Below are 14,980 nucleotides of genomic sequence, written 5' to 3'. Positions count from 1 at the left end.
ATTATTTTTTTATGGATTTAGGGGTGCAGCTGCCCCTCTGGCTACGCCAATGCCCAGATATCCTTTTGGGGGTGAGGCTCTTGACTGGACTCTAAGCTTCTCCCTCTGTTGTCCCGAAACCAAAGGAGCAGCTTGCAGGGAAAGGGGCTTTGCAGGAGGCAAGGAACCTCCTCCTCGAATTCAGGAGTGGAGAGGGAGGAGGGGATACTGGGGTCATCTAGTCCAACCCCCAGCAATGCAGGAATCTCAGCTCAAGCATCCATGTCAGATGGCCGTCCGATCTCTGCTTAGAAACCTCCAAGGAAGGAGAGTCCACCGCCTCCCAAGGGAGACCTTTCCCCTGCCAAACTGCTCTCAGGTGTCCCTCAAGGCAGCGGGTCCTGAGTTCTAGCACTGCTGCCTGAAACTATTGCACTGGCTACCAAGGAGGAACCAAGTAAAGTTCAAAATAAATAAAATCTATTCTCATCATAAATGAGTAATACTTACCTATACGTTTACGTTAAAGGTGGGAGAAGGAAATATAGTCCTGATTTTGTGAGTGGCACAGCGGTCTGTCCACTCATGTGATTTACATGCTCTGAAAGTTGGGATCTGTTTTGATATTTATATTTTAAAAAGGGTGGAGTGGACCCAGATATTGACCATCTCATTAGCCAGGGGAGCCACATTCTGATTGAAGGAGGCCAGGATTAGCCCCCAAGGCTTGGGGTGTCACTTCCTTGTAGTAGGACTTGGAATCCAGGAGAAAACTCTTGGGATAGCCTTGCCAGGTGCTCAGGGACAGACTCACTTGCCCCATATCCTTCTCTTTGCAGATGTGCTGCGGTTGCACATCCCTCCCCAGGGGTGAGTATTGGAGAGACTCACACCTGCCCTCCTTGCCCCCCACTCTACACTCTCAGATGTGGAGAAGCCCTCCTTTCACAAGGAACTGACAGCCTGACTTTTGCCTTTCAGCTGCTGGAGGAAGATCAGCTGTTCCTGCTGGAGGTGATTGAGAACTGCCAGGCAGCTCAGCTCAGGGGCTCCGAACCCTGAAGTGCTCCAAGCAGGAGATGGCCAAAGCCATCCTGGGGAGTGATGGGTGGTGTGGGGGACCCCCATGGGGAAGTGGGGCAGGGAGGGGCTTTGGTGAAGGGATGGGACCCCTCAAACCTGCTCCCCGCTGGCTGGGCTCTTTGCCCCCCAACCTGCAGTTGCTGGTGACGAAGGATTAGCTGAGGTGTTAGGTGGGTTCTTATATTCTTAATTTCTTATTTTGATTCTTATTTCATTTATTACTTTTATTCGATTGATTGATTTATATTTTATTTTAACACTTTATTTTATTTATTTTGCACAAAGCAGCTCAGAGGCCTCCTTCCCCCTCACAGCTGTTGCTTTTGTTTTGGTTGATTTTCTGGATTTCAGCCTGCTGAGATTCTTGACATGGCAGAGCTTTCGTGGGTAATCATTTATTTGTTTGTTTTTAATCTTTATTTTAATATTTTTGTTCTTCAGTTTAATATTTTTATTTTATTGTACTTTAGTTTAATTTTTTATTTTACATTTTTATTCTGTGCACATTTGTGCCTATTTTGTATATAGTTGTTTTGTAAATAGAGTACTTAGGGTTAGGTGTAAGTTTAGGGCTGGGGTTGGGGTTGTTGTAAACAAAACCTTCCCTTTTCCCCTTATGGGGTATCCAAGAGCCCGTATTGAGTCCTTAAGTGGGTTCCCTATCGGAAGGAGAAAATAACAAGAGGCCAACCAGAGAATATTGAGAAACAAAACAACGCCTGATATTTATTAAACTGTTGCAACAGGGTGCTCCCCCCACACGCAGGAGGGAGGAGGAGAACCCAGAACAAAGGTGTGCCCACCCTTACGTAGACTTTTGAAATTGCCCACCCCCAAACTCCAGACCCCCCCCCCCAGAAACATGCATACATCACAGAAGGAGGTGGTTTCCAGCAAAATGTTGTCTGGCAGAAAACCTGTCAATGGTCACTGATTAGATCACCCAGCCAGGCTGGCCATTCTTTGGTAATGATAAACACTTAATTCCTGAGCCAGGTCACAGGCTCACCCTATTCACACCTTAAATGTGCCCTTGAGGCAGGATTTGTGAGCCCAGAGACAATGGGGAGGTTTTTTCATTTTCTCCCTCCTTGAAGAAACATTTGGTCAGTTTGGGGGAGTCAAAATGGTTTCAGGGCTGTCTACCTTCCTGTACAAGGTCCACCAGGGAGATTCATGGCTGAGTGGGGATTCAAACCCTGCTCTCCCAGGTCCCCCTAGTCCTCCACCTCTGCCTGGTTCCATCTTGCATCTCTCCAGCTGCCCCATGCCACCGGCCTTCTCCCCTTTCATGGGGGTCTACCTGGTTCCAAGGAAGACTCCACCACCTTCCTCTCTCAGCCCCCCGTAGAGATACAAACACCCCCCACCCATTGGGGCTCCTGAGTCGCTATCTCCCCTCTGCTCCTCTCTTCTAAGTTCAGCTGGTTCAGGGCCCTGTTCAGCTGCCGGCAGAGGAACAGGGTGGCCCCGCTGCAAGTCCGGGAGGAGCCCGTGGTGATAGGTGAGCAAGTGTGGACAATGAAGGGCTGGGGGGGCACCTCAGGGTGCAGTCCTCTGGCTGCCCCCTGGAAAGAGCTGACTTTCTTCCCCTGCTCTCTTCCAGGGCATCTTGGGTCCCTTGGAGCGCTTCAGGGATCAATCCCTGAGCCTGGCCCTGGCCTTGGAGGCCCTCGTCCAGCTGAGGTGAGGGGGGTCTTTGGGATGGATGGGGTTGTGGGGGTGGGTGGGTGGCAGAAATCCAGGGAGAGCTCCGGGTGGGGAAGAGCAGGCAGGAGGGAGAAGGGGGCAAGGGAGATTCAGAGGAGGCAGCATCTAACCCTCTACCCCCTTCATCTCTGCAGCATCCTGAGGCCAGAGGTCAGCTCAGATATGGTCAGTGCGATCCTGCACAGGACCATGGAGGCTGTTATTGGGGGCCCAGAAAAGGAGGAGGACAGAGAAGTAGGTCCTCTGTCTTGACTTCCCTCTGCACAGCTCTTCCTTCTTCTCACACCCAGCACTTAAACTCTCTTCTCTCTTTTCCTTCAGGAACTGAAGCGGCACTTCCAGAGTCTGCTGGGGGGTCTCCACTTCAGAGATGAGCATCACAATTGTCCACACAACTTTCCAGGCCATCCTGGAGGAAAAGAATGAGAAGACAGGGAGGTGTGTCCTTAGTCCTCTTTACTTTTCGTGCTCCAGGTGATCACAGTTTTTGAGGCAGCAGCACTGAGGGGCCTTTGGACCACCCAGCTGCCCAAGAATCGCACTGCAGAGTCCATTCTGGTTGCGTGAGGGACCCCAGGAGGGAGCTGTCAGGGATGGGCAAGCCAAGCCTGGAGTTGCCCTCCTGATGCCCCCGGAAGACTTGAATTTCCTCCTCTGCTCCCTTCCAGGACAGCCTGGGGCGCCTGGGGGGTTTTGACGAGCGCCCCATAATCCAAACTTCTCCTCCGACCTCTGCCGTGCAATAGTCCAAAGGAAGTTTCAGGCACTCCTGGAGGATGAAAAGCAGGTGAACAGGAAGGTTTGTCGTTGGTCTTGACTTCCCTTGACATGGCTCTTTCTTCCTCCTCTTCACATACTTCCACAATTTCACCCAGGACTCAAAATCTCTCCTCTCTTTTCCCTCCTTGCCCTTTGTGGACCTGTTGCCTTGAACATGGTCGTCTCCCACAGGAACTGAAGTTGCGCTTCCATCATCTGCCGCTCAGAGACCCCAAATGCTCCGCACCTCCTCCTCCTGCTTAACATAAGTGTCCGGGAGATGGCATCAGAGATGACAAATGAGAGCCAGGGACTCTGTGGGGGGGGCAATGGAGGGCCGCTTTGGCCTAGCATGGCCCCTGACCCTGAGCCAGGATTTGGGGGAAACAATTAATATACAAAAATGGGAACAATTATGGAAAAGAGATTCGAGATTTACTCCAAATTATGATTTGATAGACGCTCTTTCCTCCCGCAGGACCTCAGATGTTACGCCCTTTGGGAAATTGGGGAGGAACAGAAGCTAGCGGCCAACAGCATCCCTTCTCTGCTGCCTTTTGCCCGAAGGTTCCCCCATTTCAGAGCAAGTAGCTCTCCCTCATGGATTCAGTCCTTTGAACCCTTCCATCTCCCCAAGAGGCTCCCAAGGCTACTCATCCTCTGCAGTTGATAACAGACCTAACTGGGGGGGAAATGGCTTACTCTTCTGACGATATCAGAGAATTCTAGAACAGTGTTTCTCAACCAGTGTGCCTCCAGATGTTTTGGGACTACAACTCCCATCATCCCTAGCTAGCAAGACCAGTGGTCAGGAATGATGGGAGTTGTAGTCCCAAAACATCTGGAGGCACACTGGTTGAGAAACACTGTTCTAGAATACATTCACCCTTTCCAGACCATTATGGATGCACAATTCCCACAGACAGGTTTCTTGGCTAGACAAGGGTCATCGCTGGCCATAGAGTGTTATCCTCAGCATCCCCAAAGAAGGAGCAGGGTTGCAAGAGCTGCAGCTAATGGAGGGGCTGTCCTCCCCCCTCCCATCTCACCTGGCTGCTAGGTAGGAAAGCAAGACCCAAAGAGAGTTGTGGGAAATCCCGACACCAGCTTGCTCTGTGCCGGAGCCAAAGCTGCGCCTAATGGAGACGCAAGATCTGTTTGGGTGTTGATGTTATGGTAGAAAAGCACTCGGGGAAATGCCAAACTGCCCCAGACACCAAGCACTTCTCTATGTATATAACTCTGTGTGGGACAGAACAGTTGAAAAGTCGATCAAAACATGTTCATTTGAAATACCAAAATGTCAGGTTTAATGTACAGAATAATACCATTATTTGTGAATATGTGCAAAGCGCTGAAAATGTTGCTGATGTCATGACGAAGCCTTTGTCGTTTGTAAATTGGAATATGCTGTGTCAGAGCATGGGTTTGGAAATCAAAGTGAGAGATAATACTTTGTCTATGCTCAAAGGCTAATTGCACTTTGTATTTTTTTAATACTTTTTATTAAATTTTCCAATTAAAACACATCAAATCACATTGAAATTATTCCCAATTACATTTTTACAAATCCAAATTAATCATACAATTCCAATTAAAGAAAACATTCCAATTATAACCAATTATACTTCATCCAGTACAACATCTCCATAATGAGTGGGCAAACGCCACACCTCCTCAATTTTTTTTCCGGGGGGGGGGGGGGGAGACCCTTACACCTTTAAGAATTGCCACCTATTCCCTAAACCAACAGGTCTCAGGAAGGTTACAACATAATAACAAAACACAAAAACCCAAAACACCACATTTTAAAAGAGCATTAGATGTCAATCATCCAAAGGTCTGGTTAAAAAGGTGCTGATTTGCCTGGCTCCTAAAGCTGCACAATGTTTTTTCCGACATTAGTATGGATTCTTTTATGGGAAGTGAGTTGGGAGCTCTGACTGAAGCTCTTTCCACATTCCATGCACTGATAGGGTTTCTCCCCTGTATGAATTCTTTGATGCTTAGTGAGATTGGAGCTCTTCCTGAAGCTCTTTCCACATGCCACACACTGATAGGGTTTCTCCCCTGTATGAATTCTTTGATGCTTAATGAGATCGGAGCTGTGTCTGAAGCTCTTTCCACATTCCACACACTGATATGGTTTCTCCCCTGTATGAATTCTGTGATGGGAAATGAGAGAGGAGCTCTCAGTGAAGCTCTTTCCACATTCCACGCACTCATAGGGTTTCTCCCCTGTATGAATTCTTTGATGGGAAGTGAGAGAGGAGCTCTCAGTGAAGCTCTTTCCACATTCCACACACTGATATGGTTTCTCCCCTGTATGAATTCTTTGATGCTTAGTGAGATTGGGGCTATTCCTGAAGCTCTTTCCACATTCCACACACTGATAGGGTTTCTCTCCTGTATGAATTCTTTGATGCCTAGTGAGATTGGAGCTATGACTGAAGCTCTTTCCACATGCCACACACTGATAGGGTTTCTCCCCTGTATGAATTCTTTGATGCTTAGTGAGAGAGGATCTATGACTGAAGCTCTTTCCACATGCCACACACTGATAGGGTTTCTCCCCTGTATGAATTCTTTGATGCTTAGTGAGATCGGAGCTCTGACTGAAGCTCTTTCCACATGCCACACACTGATAGGGTTTCTCCCCTGTATGAATTGTTTGATGGGAAGTGAGAGCGGAGCTCTTCCTGAAGCTCTTTCCACATTCCATGCACTGATAGAGTTTCTTTCCAATGAGATTTTGTTGATGGTAAGTGGAATGGGAGCTCTGACTGCAGTTTTCTCCACACTCCAATTTTTGAATTGGCTTGTCCTCTCTGAGGATTTTGTCATGGTCACCTTTGTTCTGGATTTCCAATTCATCACAATCTGCAATGGAAACAAAAAGGGATTAGAGCCTCAGGAACAAATGGAGAAGAACTGAAGGGAGTTGAGGGGTGTTCATTACCTGTGTTGTCATTAACCAACATATTTATTATTAGATTCTGATGAGTTGTTGAATGTTGCTTTGTTTGATGTACGGTAGTGGTCAAAATTGTGGAAGACCTTTGGGGGAAATGTGTATTTCATAGGTTTGATGGCTCATAACACCACTTATTTGGGAGAAATATCATAAAATTATATATCAATTGGAAGATAATTTAATCAAGAATGCAATTGAAGATCTTTTTACATTGCCACCAAATGTGGATGTATGAGCCTACCTCTTCGTGGCGCCTCCAACAGATTTTATCACTCCCTTTATATATTTTAGCCAACTTCAATGGGGTCAAATGCCATCTATATTGCATCTTCAAAATGTTATCCTTTAGGTCATAATTTGGGGTGAATCTTATATCTTTTATCCACAACTTTTCCCTCTTTTCCACCATTATTATTTTCCCCAAATCTTGTCCCCATTTTATCATGGCCTCCTTCGTTAATTCGTCTTTCCCTTTCTAATATTAGAATTTCCCATTCTAATAATAAATCATATAGATTTTTTATATATTTATTTTTCTCTCCTATTATTATTTTATCAAATTTTGAGAAATTATTTTCAAAGCCTAATATTTTATCTATTTGAAATCTTTGATTAATTTGAAAATATTGGAGCCAGACATTCAAATATCTTTGAACTTCTTTATATTCTTTTAACCTTACAATTCCTTCTGTCTTTTCTGCTAACAATTTATAAGTTGGCCACTTCTCTTCCAGATTTTTTCTTTTTACAGCTACTATTTCCTGCGGGGAAATCCACCACGGGGTTTTTGGCTCCAATATCCCTTTATATTTTTTCCAAATTTTTAAGAGTGCTTTTCTTATAATATTATTATTAAATTTACTATAGTCCTTCAATTTTTCCTCCATTAAGTATTTGTGCCATCCGAAGGCCAGACCCACACCCTCTAAATCTAGTACAGCTGCATTTTTTAGTTCCACCCATTCTTTTAACCACATCAGTCCGGCTGCATTATGATAGAGTTCTAAATTCGGCAGGTTAAATCCTCCTCTTTCTCTTTTATCTGTGAACAATTTGAATCCGATTCTAGGTTTTCCCCCACTCCAAATAATTGGAGAGAAGATATATATAGAACAGAAAAAAATGTTGAAATATTTTTTAAAAAAAAAAGTCCCAGAGATGTTCCTGTTGAGTATGTTGTAAGAAGAAATTAAGGGAAAAGATAAATGTTTAGTAATTAAGAAATTAATTAAGAAATTAAGTAATTAGAAATTAAGTAATTAGAAATTAAGGAAAAAGATAAATGTTTAGACTTCACTTGGAGAGTGAAGTCAAATGGGCCTTAGAAAGCACTGCTAATAACAAGGCCAGTGGAAGTGACGATATTCCAGCTGAACTATTTAAAATTTTAAAAGATGATGCTGTTAAGGTGCTACACTCAATATGCCAGCAAGTTTGGAAAACTCAGCAATGGCCAGAGGATTGGAGAAGATCAGTCTACATCCCAATCCCAAAGAAGGGCAGTGCCAAAGAATGCTCCAACTACCGCACAATTGCCCTCATTTCACACGCTAGCAAGGTTATGCTTAAAATTCTACAAGGCAGGCTTAGGCAGTATGTGGACCGAGAACTCCCAGAAGTGCAAGCTGGATTTCGAAGGGGCAGAGGAACCAGAGACCAAATAGCAAACATGCGCTGGATTATGGAGAAAGCTAGAGAGTTCCAGAAAAACGTCTACTTCTGCTTCATTGACTATGCAAAAGCCTTTGACTGTGTCGACCACAGCAAACTATGGCAAGTTCTTAAAGAAATGGGAGTGCCTGATCACCTCATCTGTCTCCTGAGAAATCTCTATGTGGGACAGGAAGCTACAGTTAGAACTGGATATGGAACAACTGATTGGTTCAAAATCGGGAAAGGAGTACGACAAAGTTGTATATTGTCTCCCTGCTTATTTAACTTATATGCAGAATTCATCATGCGAAAGGCTGGACTAGATGAATCCCAAGCTGGAATTAAGATTGCTGGAAGAAATATCAACAACCTCAGATATGCAGATGAAACAACCTTGATGGCAGAAAGCGAGGAGGAATTAAAGAACCTTTTAATGAGGATGAAAGAGGAGAGCGCAAAATATGGTCTGAAGCTCAACATCAAAAAAACCAAGATCATGGCCACTGGTCCCATCACCTCCTGGCAAATAGAAGGGGAAGAAATGGAGGCAGTGAGAGATTTTACTTTCTTGGGCTCCTTGATCACTGCAGATGGTGACAGCAGTCACGAAATTAAAAGATGCCTGCTTCTTGGGAGAAAAGCAATGACAAACCTAGACAGCATCTTAAAAAGCAGAGACATCACCTTGCCACCAAAGGTCCGTATAGTTAAAGCTATGGTTTTCCCAGTAGTGATGTATGGAAGTGAGAGCTGGACCATAAAGAAGGCTGATCGCCAAAGAATTGATGCTTTTGAATTATGGTGCTGGAGGAGACTCTTGAGAGTCCCATGGACTGCAAGAAGATCAAACCTATCCATTCTTAAGGAAATCAGCCCTGAGTGCTCCCTGGAAGGACAGATCGTGAAGCTGAGGCTCCAATACTTTGGCCACCTCATGTGAAGAGAAGACACCCTGGAAAAGACCCTGATGTTGGGACAGATTGAGGGCACAAGGAGAAGGGGACGACAGAGGATGAGATGGTTGGACAGTGTTCTTGAAGCTAGGAACATGAGTTTGACCAAACTGTGGGAGGCAGTGGAAGACAGGAGTGCCTGGCGTGCTCTGGTCCATGGGATCACGAAGAGTCGGACACAACTAAACGACTAAACAACAAACAATGTACACGACTACATGCACCAGGCTCCTCATCGCAAAAAGGTGGAAAAGTTCCAAAATTAGAGGATTGGCAAATAAAATTGATGAATTACCAAAATTTGGCAAGGAAAATAGGAGAAAGTAAGGGGATATCAGAGCAGAAAATTGACAAGGATTGGGAAAAATTTAATGAATTTTATGAATAAAAAATGAATAAAAAATGGTTTATTTCATGAATAAAAAATGAATTAAAAATTGGTTTATTTTAATGAATTAAAAAATGGTGAAAAAAGCAAACTCTTAGCAGACAGATGAAAGTCTCAAGAAAAGATAGAAATCCTTAGAATAAAGAACAGAAAAGATATACAAAAACTTTGGAAACTGAAACCGAAATGGAGAACAGGTTGGAAGTCACAAGGTGGGGTGAAGGGTGAATAGGTGGTTGGGAATCTTTTTGATGTTTCCCCCCCCCCTTTCTTAAGAAATATGTTTGTAAGACTTTTTTCTATTTTTCTTTTAATATTTTGAATAATCGTATTATGGAAATTATAATAAAAATATTATATTAAAAAAGAAAAGAATACAATTGAAGAAAGTTTCTTCATAAATATAATAAATAATAAATTATTATTATAAAATTATTATTATAGAAATGGCACAAAAAGTTGAGTGGTCAACCAGAAAGCGATGTAAAATAGTACTATTAAGTGAGCAAGGCTACAGTTATGAAGAAATTAGGAGAGAGATTGGGGGAAACTTAACCAAAGCTGGCCTTTCTATATTTTTGAAGAACAAAATCACACTGGTAAAGGCAGGAAAAGGTGCACAAAGGCGATTGAAGAATGGAGAGACTGTCGGATTATTATGATTTTCATGTTTATAAATGTGTTGGAAGCCGCCCAGAGTGGCTGGGGCAACCCAGCCAGATGGGCAGGGTATAAATAAAAATTATTGTTATTATTACCACAGTGGTACCTCGATTTAACAACAGTCCTGTTCTGGAAAAGATTAAGTTTGTAAACCGAGGTACCACTGTATCATCATCATCATCATCATCATCACTGCTACTACTACCTGAGATTCAACAAGCCTGGCTCTTCTCTGGGATGAATTTTGTTTGGCCCAGTCATGGCATCCCCTCCATCTCCAATGTCAGTCGTCTCTTTGGTCAACCCAAGACTGACAGGAGGAAAAACAAAAACATAAAAACTGAAGCTACTTATCTTTCCTAACAATTCTGAAACTGACATTTAAGATGGCCTGGGCAGTTCAGACCAGCCCAATTGTGGTAGAAAAAGGAATAATTTGAGGAAGATTGTTCAAAAAAAGCCCTATAATTTACTGTTTATTGTGGGGGTGTTAGGTTCCCAGGTGTTATAGGGGGCGTTGTTGAGCTCTGTGAAAATATATGAGGTTGGACACAGAGATATTTTTGAATTTCTAGGCAGATATGATGATCCCACAGGGAGCCTTACCAAGAGAGGCCACGATCCCACAATTCTCCTCCATGACGTCCTCATGCAGAGCTCTCTGGTCAGGGTCCAGCAACGCCCACTCCTCATCCGTGAAACAAACAGCGACATCTTCAAAGCATACGGGACCCTGAAAGAAAAAGGGAAATGTCCTCCTCTGCGACAATATTTATCTGCTACACAATGCTGTTGTTTCCTTCCTCTTAATTGCGGTGTTGTTTCAATAGGATTGTTTTGCTGCACATTTCAATTATGCTTATTTTATTCTGCGTTTTAATTATGGGTATTTGTCTTTGTGCAAATAGGTTGCACTCCACCTTGTGTTTTTCAAGTCATTCTGCCTTCGCAAGCAGGGCCGTCTTAAGCATACCTGGCGCCCTGGTGCGAAGATCCCTTTGGCGCCCCCCCATTTACCACAGTTGAACCCCCCCAGTCCTTCCAGCTTCCTTGGGGCTCTTACCTCGCCAGTCCCAGTCCTCTCCAGTCCTGGCCTTGCACAGAGTGCACGGATTGAGCGCCACCATCGCCCCGCTGCGCGGGGCTTGGCAGGGATGTCTTCGTGGCCTTGCACCGCTGGCCGAGCTGCTGGCCGAGGCGCTAGCGGCGCCCAACAGCTCGGCAGTGCCCGTGACCTCGCAGCTGGTGCGGGGCGTCTTGTTCGTAGGGCTCTACTGTGGCACCGGCAGCTGCGGAGCCGCTGCCGCCACCGCAGCAAACGTCGGCGCTGCAGAGCGGAAAAGGGAGGCCGCCGCGCAGCTCCCCCACTTGCTGGGGCGCCCCTCTGCGCCCAGGCGCCCATAGAATCAATGGGCGAGCCGGCCCTGTTCGCAAGCATTCCACTTTGCCTGACGGAAGGATCTACTTTCTCTTCTCCTTGTGAGCTGTTCTGGGGAGGTTCCCTCTCAATGCCGTGTGAGCATTTTCACCCCTCCCGTTCTGAAAATCTGGTGATATCTGCTGCCGGAACAGTTAGGAACTTTTACTTTGTTGTTTTTCATTCCTGACTCTGCTTTCTGCCGTGTGCTGTGTGCAGTTTAATATCTGCTGTAGATAAGATGGCTAAGTGAGAGGCTGTAACACATATTTACAGATGTGTAAATATGCAGTAGTTAATAGAAATAAATGAGGAATGTTTTGAAACCTCTACAAATGCTTCTGCTGTTTACTTCTGATTTGGTGCTCATAAAGCCCAGTTATGAGTCCATGATTCCCGGGTGTATGCTGAAGGTGTTCCAGACATCCTGCCCAGGCATAGGGGCCTAAGAAGACCTGGACAGATCCTGGCATTTACCCACATGCCGTAGAGTCAAATTCAATGGGTTCATGGGGGCATGGAGAGGGGGAGGCAAAGATTCCTGCAAAGATATCATGGAGAGATTTCTGCAAAGATATCATTGTCTTTTGGCTCTCAGAGACAAGCAGGGAGGATGGCTTCTGGCAAAAGGTCAGGGAGCCACCGGTGGCTCCTCCTTATCCTGACTCACCTCTGCCTCTCAACCTCCCTCCTCCCACTCGCCTCCTTCCTCTTCTGCCTCTGATTCTGGACTGCATTCTGCCACAAAGTCTCCAAGCTCACTAAGGCCTGTTAGCCCTTCAGCTTCTGACACCTCCTCTTCCCAAGCTTCTCCCTCTTCCCCCTCTGACCGCCCATCCTTCTTCTACCTCCACTTCTTGGGCTCTGAGCCATCTTCCTTTCCTGGTTCCCCAGCTGCATCCTCCCACCATTCCTCTGTGCCCAACCAGTCCATGACATTGCTCCAGCCCTCGGCCTCTGTCCCCACAAGGCAGCTTCCCCTGACCTGGTCTGGTTCCACAGCCGCTGCTTCCCTTCTGCCCCCATGAAAAGACGGATCAGGAGGTCTTGCCGGCATCATTCTGCCACCTGCAAGAGAGAAAAGGTAAACAGGACACCAGGAGTGCCTGCTTCTCTCACAGGTGAAACAGGGCATCTCTAATTACAGATGGGCCTTTGAGAAAGCCTTTCCTGCTGAGAGCCTTTGGACGTTTGTGCCCATTTCATATGTTTGCTGTGCACAAATACATCTCCCCTCCTCTGGACCCTTATTCCCAATTGTCTCCCCCCCAAACAAGGCGAAAAGGACCCTCAGATGAATTGGAAAAAGAACAGAATGAGACCAAACAGAGACAAACCACCTTCCTCCTTACCCAGTGGTCTCTCTCTGGTGTCCAACGGAGGCCTCTCTCCCTCACAGGAATCCAGGTCCATTTCCTGAAAAAGAAACAAGGATTCAGAACAGATAATGGTAAGAAATATTAGAAAGAGAATGACAAAGACTTGAAGGGTGTGAGTTCTCATTCCATGGATGCTTTCCCAGAAAGCAAATGGGCCATCAGGAGACCATTATGGGATGTTCTCTGTCCTCTTTGGAGCCCCTTGGGAGTATCCAGAGGAAAGTCTCTCTCACCTGCTTTCTCTCCTCTGCCTGACTCAGGAGGAAACCTTCGGCCAGGGACATTGCCTGGGAACTGGTCTCTGCTCCGCATTCCCTCACCCAGCTCTCCATCTCCGGGGGAAGGACAGCCAGGAACTGCTCCAAGATCACCAGGTCCAGCATCTCAGCTTTCGTGTGCCTTTCTGGCTTCAGCCACTGGTGGCAAAAGTGGTAGAGTCGGCTGCAAACCTCTCGGGGTCCTTTGGCCTCCTGGCAGCAGAACAGCCTCAACTGCTGGCTCTGCACCTCTGAGCGGAGGGTGTCCTCCTCACCCAGGAACTTCTGCACTGGGTTTTCCCAGAATCCCCCACTGCTCCCAGTTTGGATGGCATGGCCTCTTCCTGTTCCAGGGCCAGCTGAGTCTCGCTCATCCATCTGTGCTCTCAGGAAGCCTCTTAGAGATCGGAAGGAACCCTTTGGTCTTCTGCCGAGTTCTGTCCGTCTTAATGAGAAGTTCTAGCAAATCCTACAAAGCAAATACATTGTTCTGTTACAGAATTTGTAGTACCGGGGGGGGGGGGGGACTGCTCCCTGAGCAAGCATGGTTTCTAGCTATGCAGAATGTGGAGGCAACTGAAGGGATTTCTGTAAGATTAATCAACCTGGTTTCTGCTGCCTTCCAATCAATGCATGAAGTCAGAACCTACTGACAAGGGAATCCTTTGTTTCTTGTGAAAAATGGACGCTTGGCTCTAGTGGGGGTCCTCACCCGGGGGTCCTCAGGAGTTGCTCCCCAGCCCCACCCCCACTCCCCTGCTTCTGTCTCTCTTTCTTGCACTTGGACTCTCTGCCGCTCTCAATACAGACTCCTGTGGTGGGGTCCCTTTTTCTTTGCTCTGAGGGCCAGGTATGTATCTGACCAACTCCCTAAGGGCCAAGTGGGCATGGCCAAATAAATATCCCTTGAGATTTAGACGGACAATTTATCATCATCATCATCATCATCATCATTTAATAGCTTAACACCCACACAGGCATTGATGCCACGGTCCCTGGAGGCTCAGTGAGTTGCAGCGCCCATTTCTGTCTGGTTTTCCAGCAACAATCCCTTTGGGACTGAGAGGATGTGGTCCTGGGATGCCATGCTCTGGGTGCGAGGGGATTGCTGCAGTGGCCTCCGTGTGGAGCTGCCCTTGGAGACGACTGGGAAACTGGTCTGCAATGCATCTCCAAGGCATCCTCCCCTGCTGCAGCCCTGGGACCCCCCAGCCGAGGGAGAGGGAGAGGGAGAGGGAGAGGGAGAGGGGAGACTCACCGCAGCCCTTGCAGGAGAGACACCAAAGCCGGAAAGACTGGGGAGGGAGGGGCCTTGGCTCTGGAGGACCTGATTTGCTTCCTGTCCTCTCTAGGAAGGCAGCTCGGTTTCCCTTTAACCCTTGCAAAGCCGAGGGCATCCAGCTCGCCCTCTCTCGCTTGGCAGAACCTCGGCTTTTTATTATTATTATTTTATTTAGGGGGCAGTTGCCCCCCTGGCTACGTCAATGCCCAGATATCCTTTTGGGGGTGAGGCTCTTGACTGGACTCTGATCATCTCCCTCCCTTGGCCGGAAACCAGAGGAACATCTTGCAGGGAAAAGGGCTTTGCAGGAGGCAAGGAACCTCCTCCTCGATTTCAGGAGTGGAGAGATAGGAGGGGATCCCTGGGGTCATCTAGTCCAACCCCCAGCAATGCAGGAATCTCAGCTCAAGCATCCATGACAGATGGCCGTCCCATCTCTGCTTAGAAACCTCCAAGGAAGGAGAGTCCACCCCCTCCCAAGGG

The 14,980-nt window shown here is 46.6% G+C and overlaps 1 protein-coding gene and 1 long non-coding RNA gene across 2 annotated transcripts in view; one reads left to right on the top strand and one right to left on the bottom strand.

The window, feature by feature from the left end:
* The window catches only part of LOC148686068 (uncharacterized), a 120,245-nt gene extending 105,731 nt beyond the window's left edge, over nucleotides 1-14,514 (bottom strand). Inside the window, exons 1-4 of the mRNA XM_088668475.1 lie at nucleotides 14,474-14,514; nucleotides 13,192-13,684; nucleotides 12,932-12,995; nucleotides 12,565-12,647 (exon numbers count right to left, since the gene is read on the bottom strand). Of these exons, the coding sequence (XP_088524601.1) occupies nucleotides 12,565-12,647; nucleotides 12,932-12,995; nucleotides 13,192-13,593 (549 nt within the window). The 5' untranslated portion in view covers nucleotides 13,594-13,684; nucleotides 14,474-14,514. The remainder of the gene's footprint in view (nucleotides 1-12,564; nucleotides 12,648-12,931; nucleotides 12,996-13,191; nucleotides 13,685-14,473) is intronic.
* LOC132592052 (uncharacterized) lies at nucleotides 1,143-3,505 on the top strand. The gene is made up of 4 exons (XR_015949744.1): nucleotides 1,143-2,566; nucleotides 2,669-2,748; nucleotides 2,907-3,006; nucleotides 3,094-3,505. It is a non-coding gene; the product is annotated as an uncharacterized LOC132592052 (long non-coding RNA).
* Nucleotides 14,515-14,980: the final 466 nt, after the last annotated feature.

This window comes from Zootoca vivipara, chromosome 4 (genome assembly GCF_965207765.1).
Source record: "Zootoca vivipara chromosome 4, rZooViv2.hap1.1, whole genome shotgun sequence".
NCBI lineage: Eukaryota > Metazoa > Chordata > Lepidosauria > Squamata > Lacertidae > Zootoca > Zootoca vivipara.
This window is presented reverse-complemented; position numbering and strand designations above follow the sequence as displayed.